Source organism: Schistocerca serialis, chromosome 1, assembly GCF_023864345.2.
Source record: "Schistocerca serialis cubense isolate TAMUIC-IGC-003099 chromosome 1, iqSchSeri2.2, whole genome shotgun sequence".
Taxonomy (NCBI): domain Eukaryota; kingdom Metazoa; phylum Arthropoda; class Insecta; order Orthoptera; family Acrididae; genus Schistocerca; species Schistocerca serialis.
In genome coordinates this window covers 424,912,885-424,937,525 of record NC_064638.1, presented here as the reverse complement: position 1 = coordinate 424,937,525, position 24,641 = coordinate 424,912,885, and the positions used below count along the sequence as shown (strand labels likewise).

The 24,641-nt window shown below is 38.0% G+C and overlaps 1 protein-coding gene across 2 annotated transcripts in view; it reads left to right on the top strand.

Annotated features, from left to right (window-relative positions):
• The window catches only part of LOC126472242 (unconventional myosin IC), a 418,925-nt gene extending 413,815 nt beyond the window's left edge, over positions 1 to 5,110 (top strand). For both annotated transcript variants that reach the window (XM_050099923.1, XM_050099922.1), the window contains one exon: positions 4,837 to 5,110. In XM_050099923.1, the coding sequence (XP_049955880.1) occupies positions 4,837 to 4,851 (15 nt within the window). In that variant the 3' untranslated portion in view covers positions 4,852 to 5,110. The remainder of the gene's footprint in view (positions 1 to 4,836) is intronic.
• The last annotated feature ends 19,531 nt before the right edge of the window (positions 5,111 to 24,641 follow it).

Below are 24,641 nucleotides of genomic sequence, written 5' to 3'. Positions count from 1 at the left end.
AAGGAGATCAAGGAGGAGGAAAAATTATAAGAACGAAGTAGGAGAAAGGAAATACATGTGTTTAAAAAATTAGAATGGCAGAAAGTGCAAAATACAAAATCAGCAAAGGCTAGAGGACAAATGAAAAGCTGTAAAAGCATGCAGAGCTATGAAAAGATAGATGTTGCTCATAGGAGAATTAGAGAGACATTTGGAGAAAAGTGAAGCAACTGTACAAATATCAAATAGCAAGCCAGTATTATGGAAAGAAGGGGAGGCTAAGATGTGGAAGAAATACTTACAGGACCTACAGAAGGTAAACAAACTCAAAAACAATATTATAGGAAAAGAAGAGGAAATAAATGAAGATGAGATGGGAGTTGCGATATTACAAGAATAGTTTTGTATAGCTCTAAGAGACTTAGGTTAAACAAGGCACCTGGACTGGATAGATGACCTTTGGGAGAATCACCCATGATAAAACTATTCCATCTGGTGTCCAAGATAATATGGAGGCAGGCAAATTACTTTCAGAATTGATAAATAACGTATTAATTCCAATTTCGAAGGTGGCCGATCCTTATATTACCAAAACATCAGTTTAACAAGTCATGTCTGTTAAATATGAGGGTACTTCAAAAAGTAAGTTGCACATCATTAAGGTAGGCCAAATAATACTTATTGGAAGCTGCACAGAGTAACCCAGTTGCTACTATTTTGCAGCATAGTCACCAAGTCTTCATTAGCAGTAAACAGAATATTCTACAAATTGTTCAGTTCCTAGACAATAGTAATCTGCTCTTTGGTCTTGGAGCCATTCAAGAACCACTGTGTGAATGTAGTCTTCTTTGGAAAATCTGTGATTGTTGCAAACTTTTCCTCAGTTGTCTTGATGCTGTTATCTGTGGTGATTGTTGAAGGCCTTCCTTCCTGATTAGCATAACCCATGCCCGTGTAGCTTTGGTCAAATTGTTGGTGCCATTTCACTACATCTAGATGATGTATAGCATTTGGTGCATATACCACTTGAATTTCACAGTGAATCTGTGAGTAATTTAGGTGTTTTGTCCACAAGAACTGTACTGTCCTACATACATCAACTCTGGAGTAAATTTCCAGTTGTTGCGCCATTTACTCCAGCAATGTGATGTGTCTGTTATCTATACTACAGCAGAAAAGAGAAAATGTTTCGGATACCTCTACAAAAAATGTGAAACTTTTGCTCTTTTTTGACATTCCACCACATTTGTTGCACAATGGTCCTAAAGTGGGACAACATGTGTAACTTACTTTTTGAAGAATGAAGAGATGTGGAAGCTGACCCTGAGGAAGATAATTTTGGGTTATGGAGAAATATAGGAAAGCATGAGATAATACTGACCCTCCAACTTATCTAGGAAGGTAGATTGAGGAAAGGCGAATCTAAATTTACAGCATTTGTAGGCTTAAAGAAAACTTTAAGATTGTAAACTGTCCTGCACTCTTTGAAATGGTAAAGGTAACACAGGTAAAATGCTGGAAGCCAGAGGTACTCTACAGTTGATAGAAACCAGCCTACTTTTATGACAGTTAAAGGATGTGATAGGAGGGGGGGGGGGGGGGGGGAGACTTGAGAAGGGAGTGAGACTGGGTGGTAGCCTACACCCCACATTATGCAATTTATATATCAAGCAAGCAGTAAAAGATAATGAGGAGAAATTTGGAAAAAAAGAATTAAAGTTGAGGAATAATAGGTGAAAATCTTGCGATTTGCCAATGACATTGTAATTCACTGTCGGAAATGGTAAAGGACGAGGAGCAGCAGTTGAAAACATTGGAGTGTCATGGGGGGGAGCTAATAAAAGTAAGTTAGAGTAATAGAATGTAGTTGTTAAACTGGGCAGTGGTAAGAAAATTACTTTGAGAAATGATGGATTAGAAGTGACAGAAACCTGTTTGCTATTTGCAGATCAAAATAAAGAGGATATAAAATGAAGACTGGCAATAGTAAGAAATGCTTTCATTAAAAACAGAAAGATGTTAACATTGAATATAAGGAAGTCATTTTGAAAACATATGTCTGTACTGTAGCTCGCTATGGAAGTGAAATGGGCAGAATATGCAATATAGACAGAAGAGAATAGAAGCTTTTGAAATGTGGCACTATACAAAAATGGTTGAGTTAGGTGGGCGGATCAAATGGCTAATGAAGGGATATTAGATTGAAATGCTTAGAGAAAGCTTTATTCTGCAATTTGACTAAAAGAACATGCCAGTCAGTAGAGAAAATTCTGAGACATCAAGTGATCATCAGTTTGGCACAGGAGGTAAATGGGGGGCATACTACAGTAAACACATTGAACTGGGTGTAGGCAAGCAGAGATGAAGAATCTTATACAGGATACAAGTTGTGTTCCATAAGTAATGCGACCAAATTCATAAAAAATCATTTATTGAATATATTCGTAGAAAGAATCAAAAATTTTCAAAATAGCACCCTCTTGCTTCGATACACTTCTGGAGCAGGTGTTTCCATTCGTGGAAGGCATCCTGGAATGCCTTTTCCGGAATGTCCTTTAGAGCTGATGTAACATGCGCCTGGATGCTTTCAATCGTGTCCCAATGTTTTCCTTTCATTACTCCTTTTAATCGAGGAAACAAAAAAAAGTCAGCAGGACCCAGGTCAGGACTGTAGGGAGGCTGGGGAACCAATGGGGTCTTGGTGCTGGCCAGGAAGTCGTTGACAACGAAGGCGCTGTGACTCGGCGCGCTGTCGTGGTGAACTTTCCACGTGTCCTTGTCCAGAGCGAGTCCCTCCTTTTCAGTCTTTTGAGCACTTCCAAGTAGAAAGCTGAGTTCACTGTAGTCCCAGTAGGTACTAATTTTTTGGTGGACAATGCCTGTGATGTCAAAGAAGCCAATGAGCATGGTTTTGATCTTGGACTTGCTCATGCATGCCTTCTTGGGGTGGGGTGATGATGGGGTGTGCCACTCTGAACTCTGCCTTTTTGTCTCAGGATCGTACTCAAAATTCCAAGACTCATCACCAGTGATAACTGAGTTTGAAAAATCAGTATCATTTTCACACATTTCCAACATTTCTCGGCACCGAAGCACTCGCATGTGCTTGTGTTCGTCGGTCAACACTTTTGGGATGAGTTTGGCAGACACCTTTCTCATGTTCACATCTTCGGTCACAATGCAGAAAACGGTTGTTTTTGATATGTTTAGAGTTTGTGCTATCAATTGAAGGCTCAGCCGTCTGTCAGAGTTAAAACAATCGCACACACGCATCACATTTTCAGCGACTCGTGTGGTTGATGGCCGTCCACTGGAAGGTTCAATGGTGATCTCCTCTTGGCCCTCTATGGACGACTTGTGCCATTGGAAAACTTGTGATTTGGACAAGCAATCAGTCCCAAAGGCTTGCTGAAGTAATGGAAATGTTTCGGTGGTGGACTTCCCAAGTTTAACGCAAAATTTGATACCATACCGGTGCTATACAGAATGATCCATTGTGCCGTGTTACATAAACTCAAAACGGGGTTGACAGAAACGCACATCCTGACTCTATGGCAGCTTGCAGCTGAATGAGACAAAGAGCGTTTTGAAGCTAACACCCCCCCCGCCTCTCCCCTCCACTTAGCCCAGCCGGTTACAACACTCTGTGGTGTACCGTAGCGTCAGAAAAAAATTGGTCGCATTACTTATGAAACGCACTCTGTATAATAGTGTGGAGAAGTATGTCAAACCAGTCTTCAGACTGAAGATAACAGCCACCATATTTTCTATTCAATTATTCCGACAGAGTAGTAGTCCACAACTGTAGAAACATAATGTATTTCTGGCCTTTTTTAAAATTGCTGTTTATACAACAGGATTTTTTCAGTAAATCTGCAAAACACACACACACACACACACACACACACACACGTTTTGTTCACTTGTTGGTTGTGCTACTATATTTCTCGACTTCCAGAAAACCCATGGTACATTTCTAGTGAGAAAATATTTGCTTAGGATGAGTTGGATAGGATATGTGCTTGATAAAAACCCTTAAAATATACAAAATCCAGTATATTATGGGTTATCACCATTATAAATGGAATTATTATCTAATTTTTCTTACACAAGTAGAATGTGGCTCTTACTATTCAGGATTATGTACAACTGGATGGCAGATAATGCGTGGCTCTCTAAGACTGTCTACAGATCATATATTTGTATCCAGCAGGGTCACATTGTTTGCAGTTTGTTAAAAAATACAGTAAGACTTGTGGAAGATCGGCTTTTCGTGCAAAAACTGACAGTTGACACTCAACAAAAATAATGGAATACACATAAGTAGATAAAGAGATCAGACAACAGTGGAACAATCACGAATCTGGCTGCGGGGAATGCAGATGGCAGACAAATTTAACATAGAAACCCTAAGTAATTGTAGCTCAGCCACAAAGTAAATCTCTTATGAAACCCTCCTGTAATCAATTATGGAGTAATGTTTGACAGTATGGTACCATTGCAGACTGGTTCAGAGGAAGGCAGAGAGAAGATTCAGAAAAGAGCTCTATGCTTGTTACATTTAATCATTGCAAGAATGTAACAGAAATGGTGAACAAACATACACAATTGGTGGTGTTAAGATGCAAGTACTGTAGATTTCAGAGATCTAGGCACTGAAAATAGTGAGAATATGTGTTCTGATGTATGATAAGAAGCATATCCCTTCTTTCAATATCCACCTCACAACATGATCACATGGATAAAATTAGAGAAATCCGTAAGTGGACCGAGAAAATGGTTGAGCAGGGAGGGAATTTCATGTAAAAACTAATCATACATTCACAATTTAGCTGTAACCCTGAACTTTTGTTACAGGTTGCATCTCCATAGAACAACTGCATGGAAGAATGTCCTTTGTACAAAAAATAAGCAGAAACCTGTGATACGTATTTTTAATTGTTATGAACTTTGTGCCATCCAGGAAGTTTTAATAGTGAGGTACTGCAATAAAGTAGTTATATGTAATTTACAGTTAAGTACTATTGCATTTTATATTATGTACAGCAATTTATTTATGAATAAGGCAAATGACTGTTTATAAGATTTGTACATTTTTGTTCAAGTATTGTATAAATGTTTTATTTTGAAACTTTTCTTGTCTCTCACTCCAAAAATTTTGTTTTATTGAATTCACTAACCTTAATGAATTGAAAATAAAACTTCATTTTGTTATACATTTGTGCCTCTAATAGACAGTACTAAACATTGGTACCTTGTTATGAACCTAATCAGAAGTTCCATGAGGTAATAAATTATATTCCAGAAACACAAAGTGCTCCTTTCCTTATCCAGTAAAACAAATTTTCCCAACCTAATTATTCCTGTGAATTGACCAGAAATAAATTAAGTCCTAAAATGCACTAAGGTGACCTTCAGAAATGATACCTGTCACATTCAGTAATACATATAAGGTACAGAATATACTGATATATAAAGAAAAGACCGTCCAATATACAGTGTAAGGTAACCTGCGGTGTACAGGATGTTTTGAATGGCTATTGTTGGCAGCTAAGGATGGGCAATCTGGATTAAAAACTCAATGACTAAGAATGAATGCACAACCATATCTCAGTTCTGTCACCTATGTTACATTTCCTTCCATTAGGCTTTTGCACATACTGCATTTGGCACTGGCATGTGAAGTGTCTCACAAGCATGTAACAAAATAATTGCTTAACATGATTGCACATGAACTGTCTATAAACATACTGTGGATTTTTTTAAGACAAATGTGACAAAGAGCTTGCACTGTCACCAAAGTTTGGAATAATTGGCAATTAATCCAAGTAAATGATTTTTACAGCCTTGTTCGAGGAAGGGTAACACAGTCAATAAACACAGTAACAGTTGGACTGCACCAAAGAAAAAGTATAGTTTTAATTGTAATTCAACAACCCACTTTAGCCCTTAAAATTATGTAGATCATGAAACTGATTCCAGTTAAAGCTTCATAGAAACAAGTGCACACAGTTTGCTGTAGGTATCAAATTACCTGTAACAAATAAAGCACAACTATAGAAAACATTAAGTTAAAATTACTTCTTTTTCTTTTAAAAGTTATGACAATTGTAGGCTAAGCATATAAGGTATGCTATAGCCGAGGAAAGAGGACAGTGTGGGTAGGAATAACTGTATAGATTGAGACAAAGGAAGAAGGGAGTCTGTCAAGTGTGGAAGAGCGCAATAAAAACAGGAGGTTTGTACAACACATATCAGCGGTTAAAAAAATAAATAAATAAAACTTATAAAAATGTCATGACATGTTTTTGTGTGCATAAACATGGCAAAAGTGTTAAGTGTATTATTTATAGACATCTTATTCATTATACATGCAGTAGTGTGCTGCATAGCTGACTAATAGAAAATTTCATTTTTTATTTCATGTTTTTGAACATACTGATAATAATTTTGCAGTGTGAGTATCTGGAGCTTGCACTACAGAAGTAACATTTCAGAGTAATATACAGAACTCCACTTGGTAATATTAAGTTATTCTTAAGGTGGTTGGTTTCTTTCTGAACTCCTTGACTTTAAACAGAATTATATAATAGTAAGTAGAGATTTTAATAAATTGTTCATACAATCCACATATCATATAGGGTTATGCTTCTCTCTTGTCATTTCATATAATCTAACTTCCTTCACACAACTTGCAGCACATACTGAGGTGGCGTAAGGGTTAAAAAGATAGTTTGCATTTGAGAGGATGGTGGCCCATTCCCCACTGTATCATCCTGATACAAATTTTTTATGGTTCCCCTAAATTGCTTAAGGTAAATGTGTAGGTGGTTCCTTTAAAGAGACTATGGCCAATTTTGATACTCATCCAAGATTTTCTAATGTTCTTTTCACTGACAGGATGTTAAACCTTAATCTTCCTTTCTTCTTTTTCTAGTTGCATCAAGGGTTATGAGAAACAATGGCGTAACTTTAATAACATTTTAATAGACACATCAAGACTGAAAACTCGTAGTGTAGTGTAAATCGTATAGGTAGGGCGTGCATCGAAGTGGATATCTGCAGGTATCCACAATAACAATTACTTTTTGGTTAAATGTTGGACGATAGTGCCAACATTATATTATTTGTCTATTTACATTATATGCAACTGAATAATGTTGCATGAAGCAACACTGCACGTGGGTTGTGTCCTTTCCCTTTAGCCACCACCATTGTACTGAATAGTGGCACGTAGGTGGACGGATAAATAATGGAAACTGATTAATAATTGCTGCTTGAATAATTAAAAAAAATTAATTGAAAAGAATAATTGAAAGAAACTGCAAGGTACACATACCTTGGGCGAACTTTAACTGGTACTAATATCTACAGACCTTAAATGTCAATAGATTCAAGATCAATAGTCATCATTTAAGTTACATACTTCTTCACATTAATTCCGTTGTGCATGGTACTCATTACAACAGTTCAGATGCAGATGCAGGATTGCTGCTCGTCTGCTCGCAAAAATTCCTCTTGTCTGCTCCGAACCTCCTGATACAGGATTCTCGGCGTGAGCAAAGTGATGAACAGATGGGCGTGGTTGCTGTGAATATATGAATAAAGCTTTACTTTCCTAATAACTTTTTCTAACATTTTTAATCTATGCTTGAAATAAATATTTTTAAACAATACTAAGTGGTCTGCTACCACTTATAGAAACAAACAGGTGAAGGTACAGAAATTAATCAATTTAAGAGTGTATCTCTTATCTTTTTTGAATCAAAACATAATCTCTGCCACAAAGCAACTCATTAATCTACCTTTGGCTTTGTGTGTATGTAGATGATCCCTTATAATTGTCCCCCACTGTGCACTGACTTCATACAGAGGTGCACAGTGTCTGAGTTTATTTCCCTTTTGAGGGTTGATAACCCTGGCTGGTATGGGCATAGCATTTATTTTCGGCCATTGGAGTTATCCTGTGTGGTTATCAATTTATATGGGCATGTTAGCTTCTTTTAACACACACATACCTAAGTTTTCTCTCCTAACAAAGAGCTTGCTGTAACCGCATACTCCCATTGTTGTCAGTCAGCATCTGCACAGTGTTTAGCTTGCGAAGTGTGCGTGCACAGCTCGAAATCCATTATCGTTCCAGCTCGTGCTCACATGTCTAGTGCAAGGCCCGAGTCTCCATGTTGTGCATTTACAGTAGCTTTCACTGCACAAATTTGTGAAGCTCATGTTCAGAGGTGTGATCCTTTGTGACATCTTCGATGCGGTGACAACTGGTCTCCATAACAGTGGCCCAAGGAATTTATTTCACCTTGTCACTCTCACTTATTCAATGGGGACACCAGCCATACATCCAACATCTGTTGACAAGGTAAGTCTCTTGCCACTTTTATGACATTGTAGAGCACAGAAAATTCATGTTTTTATGGTATTGTCGAGCACAGAAAATTCACATGAAGCATTGCCATCTTTAGTTTATCACGCGCACCCTCGTGTATATCACACGAACACTTAACACTTTGCAGCCAGGTTCCATATGTTCTTGCACTTTGCTTTTGAGCGTCTTTCACACAGTTGCATTACATAATGTTTCTGTAGTGTCCTTTTCACATACAATACACACAACAGAAAAAAATGCAAATACAATTACAAAATACACTTATCCTATTCATTTGCTGACATGCCATTATCGTCGATTATATACATTGTAGTCTGTAACATTTTCTCTCCCCCTTTTATATATATTTTCATTGCTCATCATTTTTGTATATTTTGTAAAATTACAATTCCATTACATTATTTTATTCCAATTATATGAGTATACATATTACTCTCATTTGGTTATACATTCTTCATATAACATTCATACAATTCTTCATATAACATTCATACAATAATAGACTCTGTTTTCCTTTATGACAAAAATTGACATAAAATTCATTTCAATTTATAATGACTTCGTCTCGGAGCATAGTTATCAATTCCAAGGAATTAAAGAAGTAAACAACACTTGCTACAATAGATACTATGTGCCGCTCAGATAACTACACATGGCCTCGCCTCTCTAGCATTCTCCAGGAAGGATCTACACACTGCAGGGTTGAGGAAATTCCATGGAAAGGCATTTATGTGCTCAGTTACGCCTCGTTAATAGACTTAACTGTGATCCCAAGAGCAAAATAGGTTGCTGTTTATAAACACAACTCAAATCTGACGATACCAATCATATCGAAAACTTATTCCGTGTTTAAAAGTGCAGCTCAGTATTTACTTGTTATGTTCATTGCATAAAGGATAACCGTTTCATATGCTGAGGTATACAGAGTTGTATTATGAATACAATATGTTATGTACGATGAGTGAAAAACAGTGTTTACATAAGTAACAAATGTGCACAAAAATTTCAGTGCTAACCAGATGTTTTACACTTTCTCAGGTATTCGATGCTCATAGTTGTTAGGTTTCGACCCCTTGATTATTGATTGGCGACTCCATGGAGTGTCCTGTGCACCACGACCAGATAATGGATATACTTAGAAGGAGAGACAGCATTGGTCGTTTTTTTTTTTTTACCGCAAAATCGATTTTTGGTCACTTAGTGACCATCCTCAGTGCTGTAATATATAATTTAAATTGGTAGGCACTGGTGTCAACAAGCTTAGAGCAATCGATTATTTGCTAGAGCTCAGCCTTAGTTCAGCATCATGATACGTGATGTACTGTAACTGTTTCATACTACATTCATACATATCATGAACTTATAACTGTGTTTATCTTATGGTGCAGCCCTTTGTTATATTCAGTATGGTAGTCAACACTCTATAAGCCTTTATCTTTCTTCACTTTATTCCCTGGAAGCCTTAGTTCAGCATCATGATACGTGATGTACTGTAACTGTTTCATACTACACTCATACGTATCATGAACTTATAACTGTGTTTATCTTATGGTGCAGCCCTTTGTTATATTCAATATGGTAGTCAACACTCTATAAGCCTTTATCTTTCTTCACTTTATTCCCTGGAAGAATAAAAAACTTAATACTAACTTAAAACTAAATCTTCATAGATAAGTGTATAGTGGCTCAATGGCTACTAATACCTTCTTCATATGTTCAACCATGTATTCATTCACTTCAGTGTGCAGTTGTGCTGTCACAAAACTTAATGTCGTGTGTGCATCTCTACTTGCCTTATAAATCTGAAAGATAAAGTGTATTAGAGGCATGATGTGACCTCTTAATTCAGTTACACTGTACTCGCTAGTTTACCTGCAGCAAGACTTCTCTCGTCCATCAAATATAATTAGTTTGTGCACTTTCAGTACTTAAACTTGTAAATATTGTACATATATAGATGTAATGTATATAGTAGCACAGCTTAGGTAAATATCTCGTAGTTCAACATCCCTTTCCCATGTATTTAATCTCCTTGGCTTTTCTTGTGTAGACAGTTGTAGTTTTAGTACAGACTCTTACTTAATCTTCTTTGTCTCTGTTTATGCAATGGGCTTTACAAATGCTAGTGTGGGCTGTAGTTCATCAGGTTAATTTGTTTTGGGTACTCCAACACTCCTAGCTGTGCCTGTCTGGTGCGCACGTGCATGTGCTTACAATGTGTTGTCTAGCATGTTCCTCGAAGCACATGTGCTGTGTTGCTCTGATACCACTTAAGTTGCGGTGGGGTGTGTATTGCATTGCGTGCTACCGTGTGTTTCACAAGTTCATTTATTTGTTTCAAACTGGGCTATGCACAAGGCGAAGCGTTTTGTTTAGAGTATCTTTGTCTCTAGACAGACAAAGTAAAATTCTTGCTTGTTACAACTACTGATCTTATTGTTTACACATTTGATGTATAAGAAAAACTACAAACAAAAATTTTCCTTATCAACTAACAACATAAATTCTGGAATGTGACTTTCCAGCATCCTAAATGTAGTATTAGTATACATTCCTTCCTCAAGATATAAATGTTCTAAAGTCTTTGTGTGGTTAAAGGCCTTGTCTTTACCCGTGGTCATTTTTTGCCAATCTGTATGTAATTATGTAATTGTTTAGTGATTTTGTATTTTAGTAATTATGTATGGAAGAGTGTATAGTAACTGCCACTTGTGGTTCAGTTTTCCAATTTTTTGGATTTGGGATGTGTTCTAAGTAACACCTTTTGTTCTATATAAAATTTTGTTGCACATTTCAGCTTTCTGTCATTAATTCCTTTCCTATATTTAGCCCAGGTTTCAACATCAATTACTGCTTCTCATCTTTTATCATCCAGCGATAATTCCAATATCGGTATCTTGGGCAAAGATTTCTCCCACTCGTCTACTTGCTTGTAACTGAACACCAGCTCATTTGGTGTAAATCCAGTTGATGTATGGGGAAGATTGTTAACAACTTGTAAGAAGGGAATGACATATTCAATCCATTTGGGATGTTTGAATTCCTTAATGATACCTGGTGTTTTTTCAAATACACATATAAAAGCAAGTATCAGTACCCTAAGTTCTACTTGCTGTTCCTGAGACAAGCACATTGATTCACTTGCCTTTGTTTTTATTGTGTCGATGTTACCTCTTCTGCTGCCGACTGTTCATTATTGTGTGAGTTGACAAACATAACTCTTGGATTTGCGAACTGAATCTCAAAGTCATCATTAACTTCAGTTTTATGTTTATTGGTACTTCCCCTGATTAAGTCTATTGCAAATAATTTGTTATTTACAGTGAAATGACATTGGCCCTTTCCTATATCAATTTGTACTTAGTATGTCCTAAATGTATCCACGCCGATTAAACAATCAGTTATTAATTTCTCTACTATCATAAAATTGCATTGTACAGAAAACTGTCCTAATTTTGACTCCTTTTGATTTCTGACCAGTGGCAGTCTGTACCTTGCAATTTTGTACTGGCAGTGTGGGTGTACGCCCACATTTCTTCTGTTCTTGAAAGAATCCCTATGACAACAAATTAGTTGTAGCACCTGTGTCAAGCACAATGGGTACATCAAGGTCAAATATTTTGGCTTATCTTGTACCTTGCTCTCTGCCAAGTTTTTCTGTGTACCCTCATTGCTTTGATACATATAATCTTTCACATCATTACCTTGATCGTATCCGATAAAGCAAGTGTTGATCAAGCTCGTGCCCCCACTTTCCTCCAAGATCACAGAACCGGGGGCTTACCATGACTGGTTCAAGTTTCCTGGCATTGCGGTGGCATCGGTCTGTGAGTTAGGTGTAACTTCCACTATACGGTCTTTGGTATTTGATTACGCCTATTAGTACCCTGTGAGGGTTCCGTCTGAAATTCTCTATGCCTTTGCATGTTATTCAGCTTGCTGGCCAAACTCGCTGTCTGTGGATTATTCAAATGTCTGGTATTGTTTTGTGCTTGCCAAGCGATTGGCTGATTATTGCCGGTACCTGGTGTCTCTAGGTATTGTACAGGCTGGTCATATGCTACTTGTTCCTTGTAGGTGTTTCTGTTAAATTTTTGCCAATTTCTTTCATATCCGCCTTTGAATTTATGGCTTTCTCCATTGCCATTGTGATTACTGTTACCGTTACGTCTGTGTAGGGTAAGGTTGCCATCCGTGTTGTACTACAGAACCGTTGTTCCCTTGTTGGTCCATAAATCTCTGTGGCACTATCTGCGTATTAACGGGCTTGGATTGTACTTATCTCTCTTTGCATATCAAATCTAGTGAGTCCAGTACAGATGTAAAGTATTCGGTGTCATGTTCCGGAATGGCAATGAGTTTTTCCCTAATGTGTGACAACTCTTTAAAATTTTCAGCATGTCTACTTGAGATACTGGGTTCATCCAGTATCTGGTTTTATTCAAATGTTTTCAGAATAGCCCCTTAAGCTTTCATGTTTGCCATTGAATGTAAGTGGTTTGAGTACTTCACGTTTGGGCCTCTCTTGTATGGTCTCAGACCAATGTTTATCGAGAAAGGCTCTCTCAAACTGTTCATAGTAGTGGCAACATTCTGCCATGCCTGTAGCCCATAGCAGAATGTCACCCTGTGTGTATCCAGCAACAAATCGAATTTTCTGGACTTCGGTCCAGGTACGGGGTAAAACATTTCAAAATGCTCTGATAAAGACCACAGGGTTTGTTACTTTCCCTTCTGAGGTAAATACCTGACATTGTTGATGCCTAAGTAATCCCTCATCTGCAAGTAATGTTGACAAACACGCCACACTGTCAGTGACAGGTGTGTCTGTGTTTGCTTATGGTGTAGCACATGGCAATTAAGCTTGCTCGACAGGTGCAGCAGCTGGCAAGCATTGTCGTATTCTGCAGACTTCGCGATTTTCCTTTGATGGGCTAGTGCCATATTGTGGGTAACCAATGAAAATCTCTAACTTTTCTAAAAGCATGGGTTTGTTATCTGTCAAATGTTGTTTTGAAATGTCAGTAGTTTTAGCAATACTGCCTTGTAACCTTTCAGTGCATATTTTTTTGCTCACCTCACTGAACTGTTGATTAATACTATTCTTGAAATCGTTAAATGCCTGCAGAATGAGAGTTTCACTCTGCAGCAGAGTGTGCACTGACTTGAAACTTCATGGCCGATTAAAAATGTGTGCCAGACCAAGACTCGAACTGGGGACCATGGTAGAACACTTGACCCCGAAAGGCAAAGGTCTCGAGTTCGAGTCTAGGTCCAGCACACAGTTTCAATCTTCCAGGAAGTTTCATATCAGTGCATACTCCGCTGCAGAGTGAAAATCTCATTCTGGAAACATCCCCCAGGTTGTGGCTAAGCCATGTCTCCACTATATCCTTTCTTCCAGGAGTGCTAGTTCTGCTAGGTTCGCAGAAGAGCTTCTGTGAAGTTTGGAAGTTAGGAGACAAGGTACTGGCAGAATTGAAGCTGTGAGGGCGGGTTGTGAGTTGTGCTTGGGTAGCTCAGTTGTTAGAGCACCTGCCTGTGAAAGGCAATGGTCCCGAGTTAAAGTCTCGGTCTGGCACACAGTCTTAATCTGCCAGGAAGTTTCGTTAAATGCCTGATTTTGCTTTGTAAGCTGTTTTCCTATATTTTCCTGAAGATGTGTGAACTGCTGTGTAAACTGTTGCCCTAAATTTTCCTTATGTTTTGTGAACTGCTGTGTAAACTGTTGTGTTATTAGTTGCATGAGGTGTCAATTTGTGTCTCTCACTATTATTTACATTGCTTTTACGAACTGTTTCCTGGTCTTGCGTTTGCGACATCATGAGAAAATAATCAAAGGAATTTGCGCCATCATGCGCTTCAGTTTCACTATTTGGAAAAATGTTTCCCGGTGAGAACAGAGAAATTCTCTCATCAAGCGTCATAAAAGTGACATCATAATTAGTTATATTACTAGTGTCATGATTTTGTGACAGTGGGACGCCAACCTTATTGTTTTGGTTGCTGTTGGCCAGTTCACAAGTTGGCACATTACCTTAACTGTCACCAGCTGTTTCCAACATCATGGCATATTGCATTTTGTAATGAATTTTCAACTATGGCCATTTTCTTTGACTCCATTGTTAATAGTTGTTAACAAAATTTTGAACAGAATTTTTCAAGAATGAAATTTTGTCTGTATCCGTACTTTTCAATTAAAGTAGATTCAGTTGCATATTCACTAATAAACTTGATTATTATCTGTCATAGTCTTATAGAATTTGATGACACTTTAATGATGACTTCATACAAATTTACATCTTTTCTTTTGAAATGCACTTTCTGTAAAGGATATTAATTATATTTACTGCCAGAGAGACGGCACCAAGTGCAGCCATATAACCATACAGTATAGCAGCTTCCTACCTTTACCACTGAAATCAGCATTCTCGGCATGTCTCATTTGTAGGCAGAATTTAATTCTAATTTGCTCCTTCACTGTTTTCCCTATTCCCAATCTCATGCACATGTAATAAATACAATGAAAGTTTCATTAGTTTGTTATAACAATAAAATGAGTATTTTATCTCAACAATTGAAAGGTCTGTTCATATTTTGCTAGGCGCCATCCTTTAAACAGTAACTACTGAATAGTGGCATGTGGGTGGGCAGATACATAATGGAAATTGATTAATAATTGCTGCTTGAATAATTAAGAAAATTAATTTGAAAGAATAATTGAAAGAAATTGGAAGGTACAAATATCATGGGTGGACTTTAACTGGTACTAATATCAACAGACCTTCAGTGTCAATACATTTAAGATCAATAGTCATCATTTAAGTTTCGCACTTCGTCACGTTAATTTCATTGTGCAATGCCAATGCAGGATTGCTCCAAACCTCCTTATGCAGGAATCTCGGCATGGGCGAAATGATGAACAGACATATAGGTGAACATATGAGTAAAACTGTACTATTAACTTTTTCTAACACTTTTAATGTACACTTGTAATACACATTTTTAAACAATACTGGTATGACAGATCTTGAAATACGTCCACCCACTACCATTTATAGAAACAAATGGGTGAAGATAGAGAAATTAATTAATTGAAGAGCATATCTCTTCTCTATTTTGTATCAAAACATTATCTCCGCCATAATGCAACCCATTAATTCACCTTTGGCTTTGTGTATCTATAGCTTACATGTATAAAAGGAAAAGAACAAAAAAAGGAAAAAATATGATCCATAATATTACCTGCACACATTGTATAGGTGTTGCCGAGACATTGCTTTGTGTCTGTAAAGTGCCTAATGGATTATATCCCTGGTAACCAACTACTGAGTCAGCCAAAACTTTATAGTGCTTGAGTGAACAGTTACATTATGCATGTTGAGAGCATGAAAATTATAATTAAAAACATTAACAAAAATTTGTGTAAGCGGAATAAAGATGACAGTACATTAATTCATGAAACTAAATTGAAGTTGGCAATTTGAGAGAAATTTGGCTATGGCTTTAATAACAAAGTGAAAACCAAAAGATAAAGTGATGTGTTTTGTGTGGAAAAAAAGTGTATTCTCACAGTGGAATTTTTTCTCCTTGAAGTTCTCTTGAACAGTAAGGTACTACATCAATCATTTTAGCTTGTGAAGTTTCAGTTGGAGATGTTTTAGTTGAAACAGACAGCACAGTTTCTTACCATATGGAAGCCAAGTGCACTGCAAACTGAAGGAATTGCAACATCATGCAACCACATTTTTGAGAAATTTAAAGAAACTGTTGATCTTTTGCATGAAACTCCTTCAAGAGCAGTGACTCAGAGAGCATATCAGGAATATGGAGTATGATTTCAGCGGATGAAAATTCAATCCAGGTACTATCCCACTGACACGGCTCCAGTGTACCATACAGGTTGAAAGTGGCATACAAAGTTTAATATGCATTGATATGGATATGCACAGACTTATGCATAAGATGCTGACGCCAACAGCATTTTCCTTACCTGCACAGGTCTCTGTGGGTCTCTCAGATCATGTGCTCAACTGCCATAATCTAATCTCATGCCACATGATGAAAAGGAGTGAGAGAAAAAACGGCTAAAAAGGTTGGTTGGTTGACTGGTTGGTCGGTCAAGGGTTAAAGGTCCAAACAACAAATTCATCAGCCCCTCAGTCCAGAGGCAGATCATCTGGAGATAGTCATGTCCACAAGGAAATAAGGTAACATCAGTAAAATTGAGGCACTGAAGGCAATACTGATGGCAAGTTGAGAAAAAATTTTAAAGTAGCTGCTAAAGTAATATAACATTAACTACTCCGTGTAAATGAATGAAAGTGCTGGAGCATGTTGCCAGTGGGCTCCCAATCATGCACAGAAAGGTGGAGCATAATGGGAATATAGAGTATGATTTCAGCAGATGCAAATCCAAGCCAGGTAGTATCCTACTGGCACAGCTGCAGTGTATCGTATGACATGAAATCCATGTGACTATAGCACCAAATGTGGCTTGCCACACAACACAAGGTAGTGGATGGAATGGAAAAAGACAGTGTGTGTCAATTAGTGAGCACTTACGGTACACTGTAGTGGTGTTCTTCATTACATCATGGTCTGGAGACAACAATTGATGAAGAATCATCAGAAAACTGTCAGAAAGACATAGGATTACAAGTGTAGTGCAGGATTTTGGTATTGCTCACAGTATTGTTAATGGGTGATTGTAGAAGTTGGTCGAGGGGGTGGGGGGTGGGGGGTGGTTGGGGAATGGAATATCGCTTAACAAAAGGTGAGTTGGGTGTCCTCCACCGGCAAATTGGTAAAATTTTGTTGCTTAAAGTGGTTTTTAGTAGCTTTTTTGCAGTTCAAGGTAAAAAAAAACTTATTTTCACATGGAATATTTTATAAATTACATAAACCATAAAAAAGGTCAACTTACAACAAATAAGTTTTCATTAATTGCTCTGTATATAGAAGATGACATGAATGTAAAAACTTGAACTTGACATGAATATAAAAAAAAAATTCTGTTACAAAATTCACTGGATATTTTCGTTTTCGGCCCAATTTGTCATGCTCATTCATGTTTGTTTCTTTTTACTGAATGAGTCAATGATATTTTCAATGTCAAAATCTCTTTCGTTATGGATATTTACAAGAGCCAATCCATTTAGTCTCACCTGCCCCAGTGTGTTATGCAAGTAAGTGTCTATTTGCCTCAAAGTAGAGAAGCTTCATTTAGGAGTGCTTGTGGTGACAGGAATAGTCCCAGACATTTGAAGTAAAACATATACATTTGGGGAAAACTGTTTTTTACAGTTCTCTAAAGATACAGTTGCTGTTTCAGGTCTTTTACTTTCATCAACCCACTTTTTCTTCCATAATTTCAGCTCTCCTTACATTAAAAGTGAAGAACTCTCCAAAAACTATTCATATTTCTCAAACGCCTGGATCACTTCATCCTCAATGTATTTTAAACAGTATGCAGGAAGAAGACCTACAAGTGGTAATACGGTGTGAAAATATTGGGGAAGTCTTGTTTCTAGCTCGGCAATGAAGCGATCCAGAACAAGTAAAAATACTGTTCCCCTGAAGTATTCCTTGGTGTTTGAAATAGGAACATTCTCTCTTTTGGTTTGTGTTGAAATAGTTCTTGGCATTGCTATTACACTTCCAATATATTCTGCCAGTTTAATAGCATCTTGAAAAATACTTCCAAATTCTATTTCCGCGTTGCTCCTTAGATTGTTGAACACTTCAAGTACATCATTGACATGATTTAAAGCAGTTGTTAAACCCATTTTAGGACTCTGGAGCAGTTCGCTTAGTCTTAGAGTTAATGAGAAGCAATATGCTGTAGTTGCCAAAGCTACTATGAAGTCTCCTCTTTGGATAGCAGAACTAAACATAGAAGCTTTACTAGCTGTTCCTGCATTGGTTTCATGACTACTGGATAGTTCGTTAAACAAGGTCACAACCGGGGCAAGTAGCTCCTTGAAAGTAATAAGGGTACTGTGTCTTTCTACACATATTCAACAATGTGTCCAACGACACATTGCCTCCAACTTTGTTTTCTTTGACTCTGTGAACAGTAGTCATGATATAGCTTCCTCTAAGGCATTTTTTTCTGTTTGCAGAGGCAGACAAGAATGCTGAAACAGATCCTACAATTCCCATCACATTTCTAACTGTTGGAGTATATCAGGACATAGAAATGCACAAATTCAAAGAGTGGCTAAAACAGTTGGTATAAATAGCCAACGGTTGTTTACTTAAAATAAGAGCTTAACTCCTTTAACTTTCCCAGCCATGTCTGAGCAGCCATCGTAGCCCTGTCCACAAAGATACTGCTAGCTCAGCCCCAGTATCTTAGTTCTTCATCGATGGCTTCTGCAGTCGAAGTGCCAGTAAAACCCAGAAAGTCTTCTTTGGTAACAAACGTCTCTATGTCGATGTACCTAATACAAAATGTCACCTGTTCCTTAGTGTTGATAATCAGTTGTTTCATCACACACAGTGCCAAAAATATTAGGCTTTTTCACATCCCTTGATACTGAGGAGTGAATAACGCCACCAATGCAATGTATGACTTTGTTCTGGACTGTATTACTTATCATAGAACTGTTTTGGCCACATGTACTGAAATGATGATTTAAATCTTCATCTCCAGACTCCACATGAAAAGCCAAAAGACTCTGAATCACTCAATGTTTTCCCACTAGAAGATAATCAGTTTTTTCTTCTTTTAGAAGAAGAATTAAGCCATTATCATGATGTCCTCACAAAGATAAGTTATTTCTAACACATAGAACTATAGTCTTCACAATTAGGCCCCAAGCGTTTCCAGTTTTCTTCAATAACTGAAGATTTCTTGGTATCGAGGACAACAGCAATGCTTTTTTTTACTTGATTCCATAGACTTGGTGAACTCTATACCATTCTTTATGGAAAATTTGTGGTAGTTTGCGTTTTCATTATGACGAAGATCTTCTATAGCCTTTTTGTATTTGACCTATGGTTCTTTTACCAGTGTTTTCAAAGCCTATAAAAATAAATTAAAAATTGTCTTGTGTAAATAAGTAAGTAAAGAAAAAAATAGTGCAAACACCAAACCTTGTAAGCACTTGAAATGTTAGCAACAGAGTTTTTTGCTGAAAAACCAAGCCTGAAAAATACTTGAATAATTATGTTTTGGTATCTGAAGTGTTTCTGATTATAACTGACACCTCCAAGTTATTTATATTTTTTACCAAGCCAGTTAAAGGTTTCAATTATTTAGAATAATGGAAAGCTGGGAGCCGATTCTAGCACCTGAAGGAGAAAACAGAACACATGCAGTACAGAACCCACCATGTAACATTTTACTGTATGAAAGCCAGTTGTAATGGCTGATAATTCATGCTTAAATCTTCAAATTGAGTAGGAAAAGAAAAGTTTGCAGGGGCCTTGCAAGTATTCTTTAAAAATTAAGCTTCTCATCATCACACAAGGCGCCTTTAACAACTCTTCCTGTATCATATGGGTCATAATATGTTTGTCCTTTGTGATCTTTCTTCCTGTTAATTAAATATGGTTTAAATGTCATTATTATGTACAAGTGGCTCAACACAAAAGTATACAGCATTATTTACACATATAAATAATTTTTATGACCAATAAAAAGTTACCATTTGTCTTCCAAAACATTAACATTAAGGTACCCCATATTCCTAGCTCTTTCCACCTCCCCCTACAAACATACGTATGGGTACCCTTGGTAAACAGTATTGAAATGGTCTTGTGTATTGACATGCTTAATGAAGGTACTAATTGCAGCAATTCCGTACAGTAATGACAAGGAAAGAAGACTCAGAACAGTCAAGCAGTACAGAACAAGAAAGCAGACAACAATGGCTACTTGAGACAGTGTTTCAGCTACCCAATGTTACCTGCAGCCTGGAACAAGTGACTATCAGCCGAAGTCTCCTGACTTCTACCAGTTCAGGACTAGGGTATGGGACTGTCAAGATACAGTTTACACGCTGTAACATTATTTGTCTGTGAAACCTGCCCATGAACGATATTTATGAGTCCAAAGATACGTAAAATCTAAGTTTCTCTTAATTTAGTGGCCTTTGCCTGGAAGTTTTGTTTACAAATGTTCCTTTCCTACAGTGAGGCTTCAAAATTTAACACGGCATTAACATTCTATGTCAATGAAGATCGTTGGTTGGTTCCACCCTATACTGTCAGTCGGTCACAATCAGATTAACAACAGCAAAACCAGGAAAGATTCTGCATCACATTACTTACTGCAGGCCTGTAAGCTTTCTTCTAGTAGTCTGAAAAGCTTTTAGAAACTTCTAAAATGCTTTCACATGTTTATAGATTATTATTGAAAGTTAATAGATATTGCTGAGAAAGGAAGCTTTGAATAATTTTCTTGATATTAGTAATACATACGCCCAGTTTTAGTAAAAAAAATACAACAATAAAGTGTTATTTTTCAATACAAATTAATTAAACAATGCTGGTTTGTGCCAAAACTATTTTACCTCCTTATATAAATGGCATCTTTAAAAAAAATGACCTCACTTTTAATGTTTCCAGTCAGTCATATTCTCACCATTAGTTATCAATTAAACACAATATCGCTAATTTTACTTAATTAAACTAATAACAAACTACTAATTTAAAAAATCCCAATAACATGAAGGTAGTATCATTTAAAATTAAGAATATATGGCCCTTACCAATTGTTTTGTGTTGTCGAAATTGTAGGCTGTAGATGCGCAAGCATGAGACGGTTCCAGTTCTGTAGCGCAAGTAACATTAGATTCCCTATTAGGGTTTTTGGCCCTGTGCTCAGGTTTTCCAAAATAATCCGTTAGCTTGCGATTCATTGCAGTAACGTCTTTAATCACTCACTCCAATTACTAATACAATATTATTTAAAAAAAAAAAATTGGCACTTCCCGACGCATGATTCGGTCACACTACTCAGTTACACACTTCAATAATGTCAATAATCGTAAGCAGAATACAAGTGTTTGCTGACAGCACATGGAAGAGTTGGAATTAGTGATGGGACAACTGGCTGTTTTTAACAATCAATTGGTTAGTCGATTGTTTTTTCACCCAATCGGTTTCTTCACTTGGTTGCAGCTGTTATATGAATGTTTATACTCAGTTTCCCGTTTTGAGGTATCTTATTTACATTCTTTTTCAACCTTTTCGGTTATTAAGTTTTGGTTTGATTTTAAAGTTTAATATCAGATACTGCACTGTAAATTTATGTATATATACAATGAACCATAACTTTTTAACATATTTCTGAAATATCTATGATCAAAGTTGTAAAGATAGTTTTTGGTAGGCATACCCAGCATATTTAGCTTTCTTGATTATTGGAAGTGGTACATTAATATACATCCAGTGTATATTAATAAATAATAAGACACCCATTTTAAGTTAAGTGATATTTATTGGTTTAGATAGTAAGCTATTTGCCGCTCTTATTCTTTTGTTAAAATGTGTTTGAAATACATTACAACCTATATTGCTCATAGTTATAAAAAAAAAAAAGATTGAATCTGTTGAAGTAATATACTCACTGATTTCTGAAGTAATTTTATCCAGTGCAATATGATACTCCATTGGGGCTTGAAGGAGAGGTGGTGGTCAACCACAGTCAATTACAGCATCAGATTATGGCCCCATTGTACAGTGTCAGTACCGGTTTGAATTACCGCGATCGACGGTTTAACATCTGCATGTGCTTGTAGGCTGAATAAGAGAAGTAGGCTTGTCTCAGCTTGATGGAATTATTTATTAATGAAACCCTGCGGTCGGAACAGACAGTAATACACTGCAACCGATAACTTGTGTGAAGGTGTGAGAAAAGTTCAGTATGATAAATTATTCCATATCTAACAAACTTGGATTCATGCTTTCACCACGGAGTAGAACATGTAACAGAAAACAGCAGTCAAAGAATAAAACACAGAACAAATGTTGCTTGTGTATAGCGTCTCTGGCGTCCAGCGGGAAAGTTTCGTCACACTGTATTTTCAAACACCCAAGCATGTCACGGCGCTGGACGATGACAGAAGACGTCACATCAGCCCCCATGGTGGAAGCGGTGTGTCATTCCAAATAGCGTGCTGCAAAATTGACAGGTCATCCATATCTTGAGGTGCGTGATGGTGGCTCAACTGTGGCCCCTGGCTGCACATGTGTCAGCGACGACATTGACGGAGTGATTGCTGAGTGAGGCGGAAGTCATGGTAGGTCAGGCGTTGTTGCTTCCGGAAAGACGTACGCCGGTTTCACATGGTCAATGGAGACTGTAGTTGGTTTCCCATTGATCAAGATGTCCACAGTCTTGCTTCCTCTGGTTACGACACGGTGTGGGCCGGAATATGGTGGTTGGAGCGAGGGTTTAATACCTTCCTTTCATAACATGACGTGTGTGCAGGAGGATAGGTCACAATGGACAAACGTGACAGGAGTTCCATGTCGGTGATGTTGCTGGGCCACATGTTGTCGCAGTTGGCGGAGAAATTCCGGCTGGTCACCCGTAGGGTTCGGCAGAGCGTCGGTAGCCACAAATTCTCCCGGCAGGCGTAATGCTTTACCATAAACCAATTCGGCTGAAGAAGCATCCAGGTCTGGCTTGAATGTGCTTCGGAGTCCAAGTAATACCATCATTTTATTAAACCACTGCTGGCACGGTGATAGCTCGTCGTCCGGTGGTGAAGTGTGCCACAAATTTTGTCAACTCTTGAAACAAATCAGACGTGAATTGAAGTCCCCTGTCCATCGTAATGTGCAGCGAGCAACCAGAATGTGACACCCAGTGTGTGATGAAGGTGAATGCGATAGTTTCTGCCATAACATCGTCCACTGGTGCAGCTTCTGGCCATTGAGTGTACTGATCAATCATCATAAGTACGTAACGGTGACCATCGGATGATGACAGTGGGCTAACAATGTCAAGGTGGACACGCGTGAATCATGCTATTGTGATTGGATAGCTTCCTACCAGTGAGTGGACGTGGCAATTTATCTTGCTACACTGGCATTTCAAGCAGCATCTCGCCCATTCGCGGCAGGCCACACACAACACGTTGTTACTAAGCGTGTTGTAGCTTGTATGCCTTGGTGACATAAGTTGCGCAACGAATGGAAAATGTTCTTGCGAAATTCCAGAGGTAGGAAGGGTCTCAACTTCAATGTGGACGTGTCACAATATAGCTTTATGTCGCTTCCAGGAATGTCTACCAGCTGCAGGTCTAGCGCTGATTCACCATTTGACAGAATTGATTGTAATTCAGCATCAGCTTGCTGTGCTGCAGCAAGGTTGGCGTAATCGATAGTATTGGCAATGCTGCTGACTCTGGACAAACAGTCGGCCACTACATTGTCGATCCCAGACACATGACGTATATCAGTGGTAAACTGAGAAATAAACATGATCTGGTTGTGTTGTCTGCGGGAACAGTTCATGTTGTTCTGGCGAAATGTGTATGTTAGTGGCTTGTGACCTGTAAAGATAACAAAGTCACATGCTTCTAGTTGTGGTCTGAAATGGCCAGAAGTTCTCTGTCGTATGCACTCCAAAGTCTTGGTGAGGTTCTCAACTTGCGTGAAAAAAATGCAATTGGCTGCCATGTGTCACTACATTGTTGTTGCAACACAGTGCCGACTGCGGTCTGGCTAGTGTCGACTACCAGTGCTAACATGGCGGTAGGATCTGGATGTGCCAGCAGGGCTGCATTTGCGATGCTTTTCTTGGCCGCTTCAAATGCGACAGTCATTTCGTGAGTCCAAGTTATGGGTGTGTTACCCTTGGCTTTCGGACCATTTAGCGCTGTGACTAAATGTTCCTGTAGCCCAGCAGAGTGTGGCAAATGGCAGCGGAAAAAATTTAACATTCTGATGAAACACCTTAGTTCCTTGGCTGTAGCAGGCCTCGGAATGCGCGAAATGGCTTCCACCTTCTCAGGTAGTGGTAGCGATTCTGCTGTAGAAATTCTATGTCCGAGAAAGTCTACTTCAGGTTGGCCAAAGACACATTTTTGGGTATTGAGCATGATTCCTTAGTGTTCCAATCGCTTGAATACTTCGGTTAGATGGTGGTGATGTTCCTCAGGCGACGACGAAAAAACCAAAATGTCGTCCAGGTACGCAAATGCAAAAAGTAAACCCTGTAGCACAGAATCTATGAAGTGCTACCATGTCTGTGCGGCATTCCTCAGTCCAAAAGTCATGAACATGCTCTCAAATAAACCAAAAG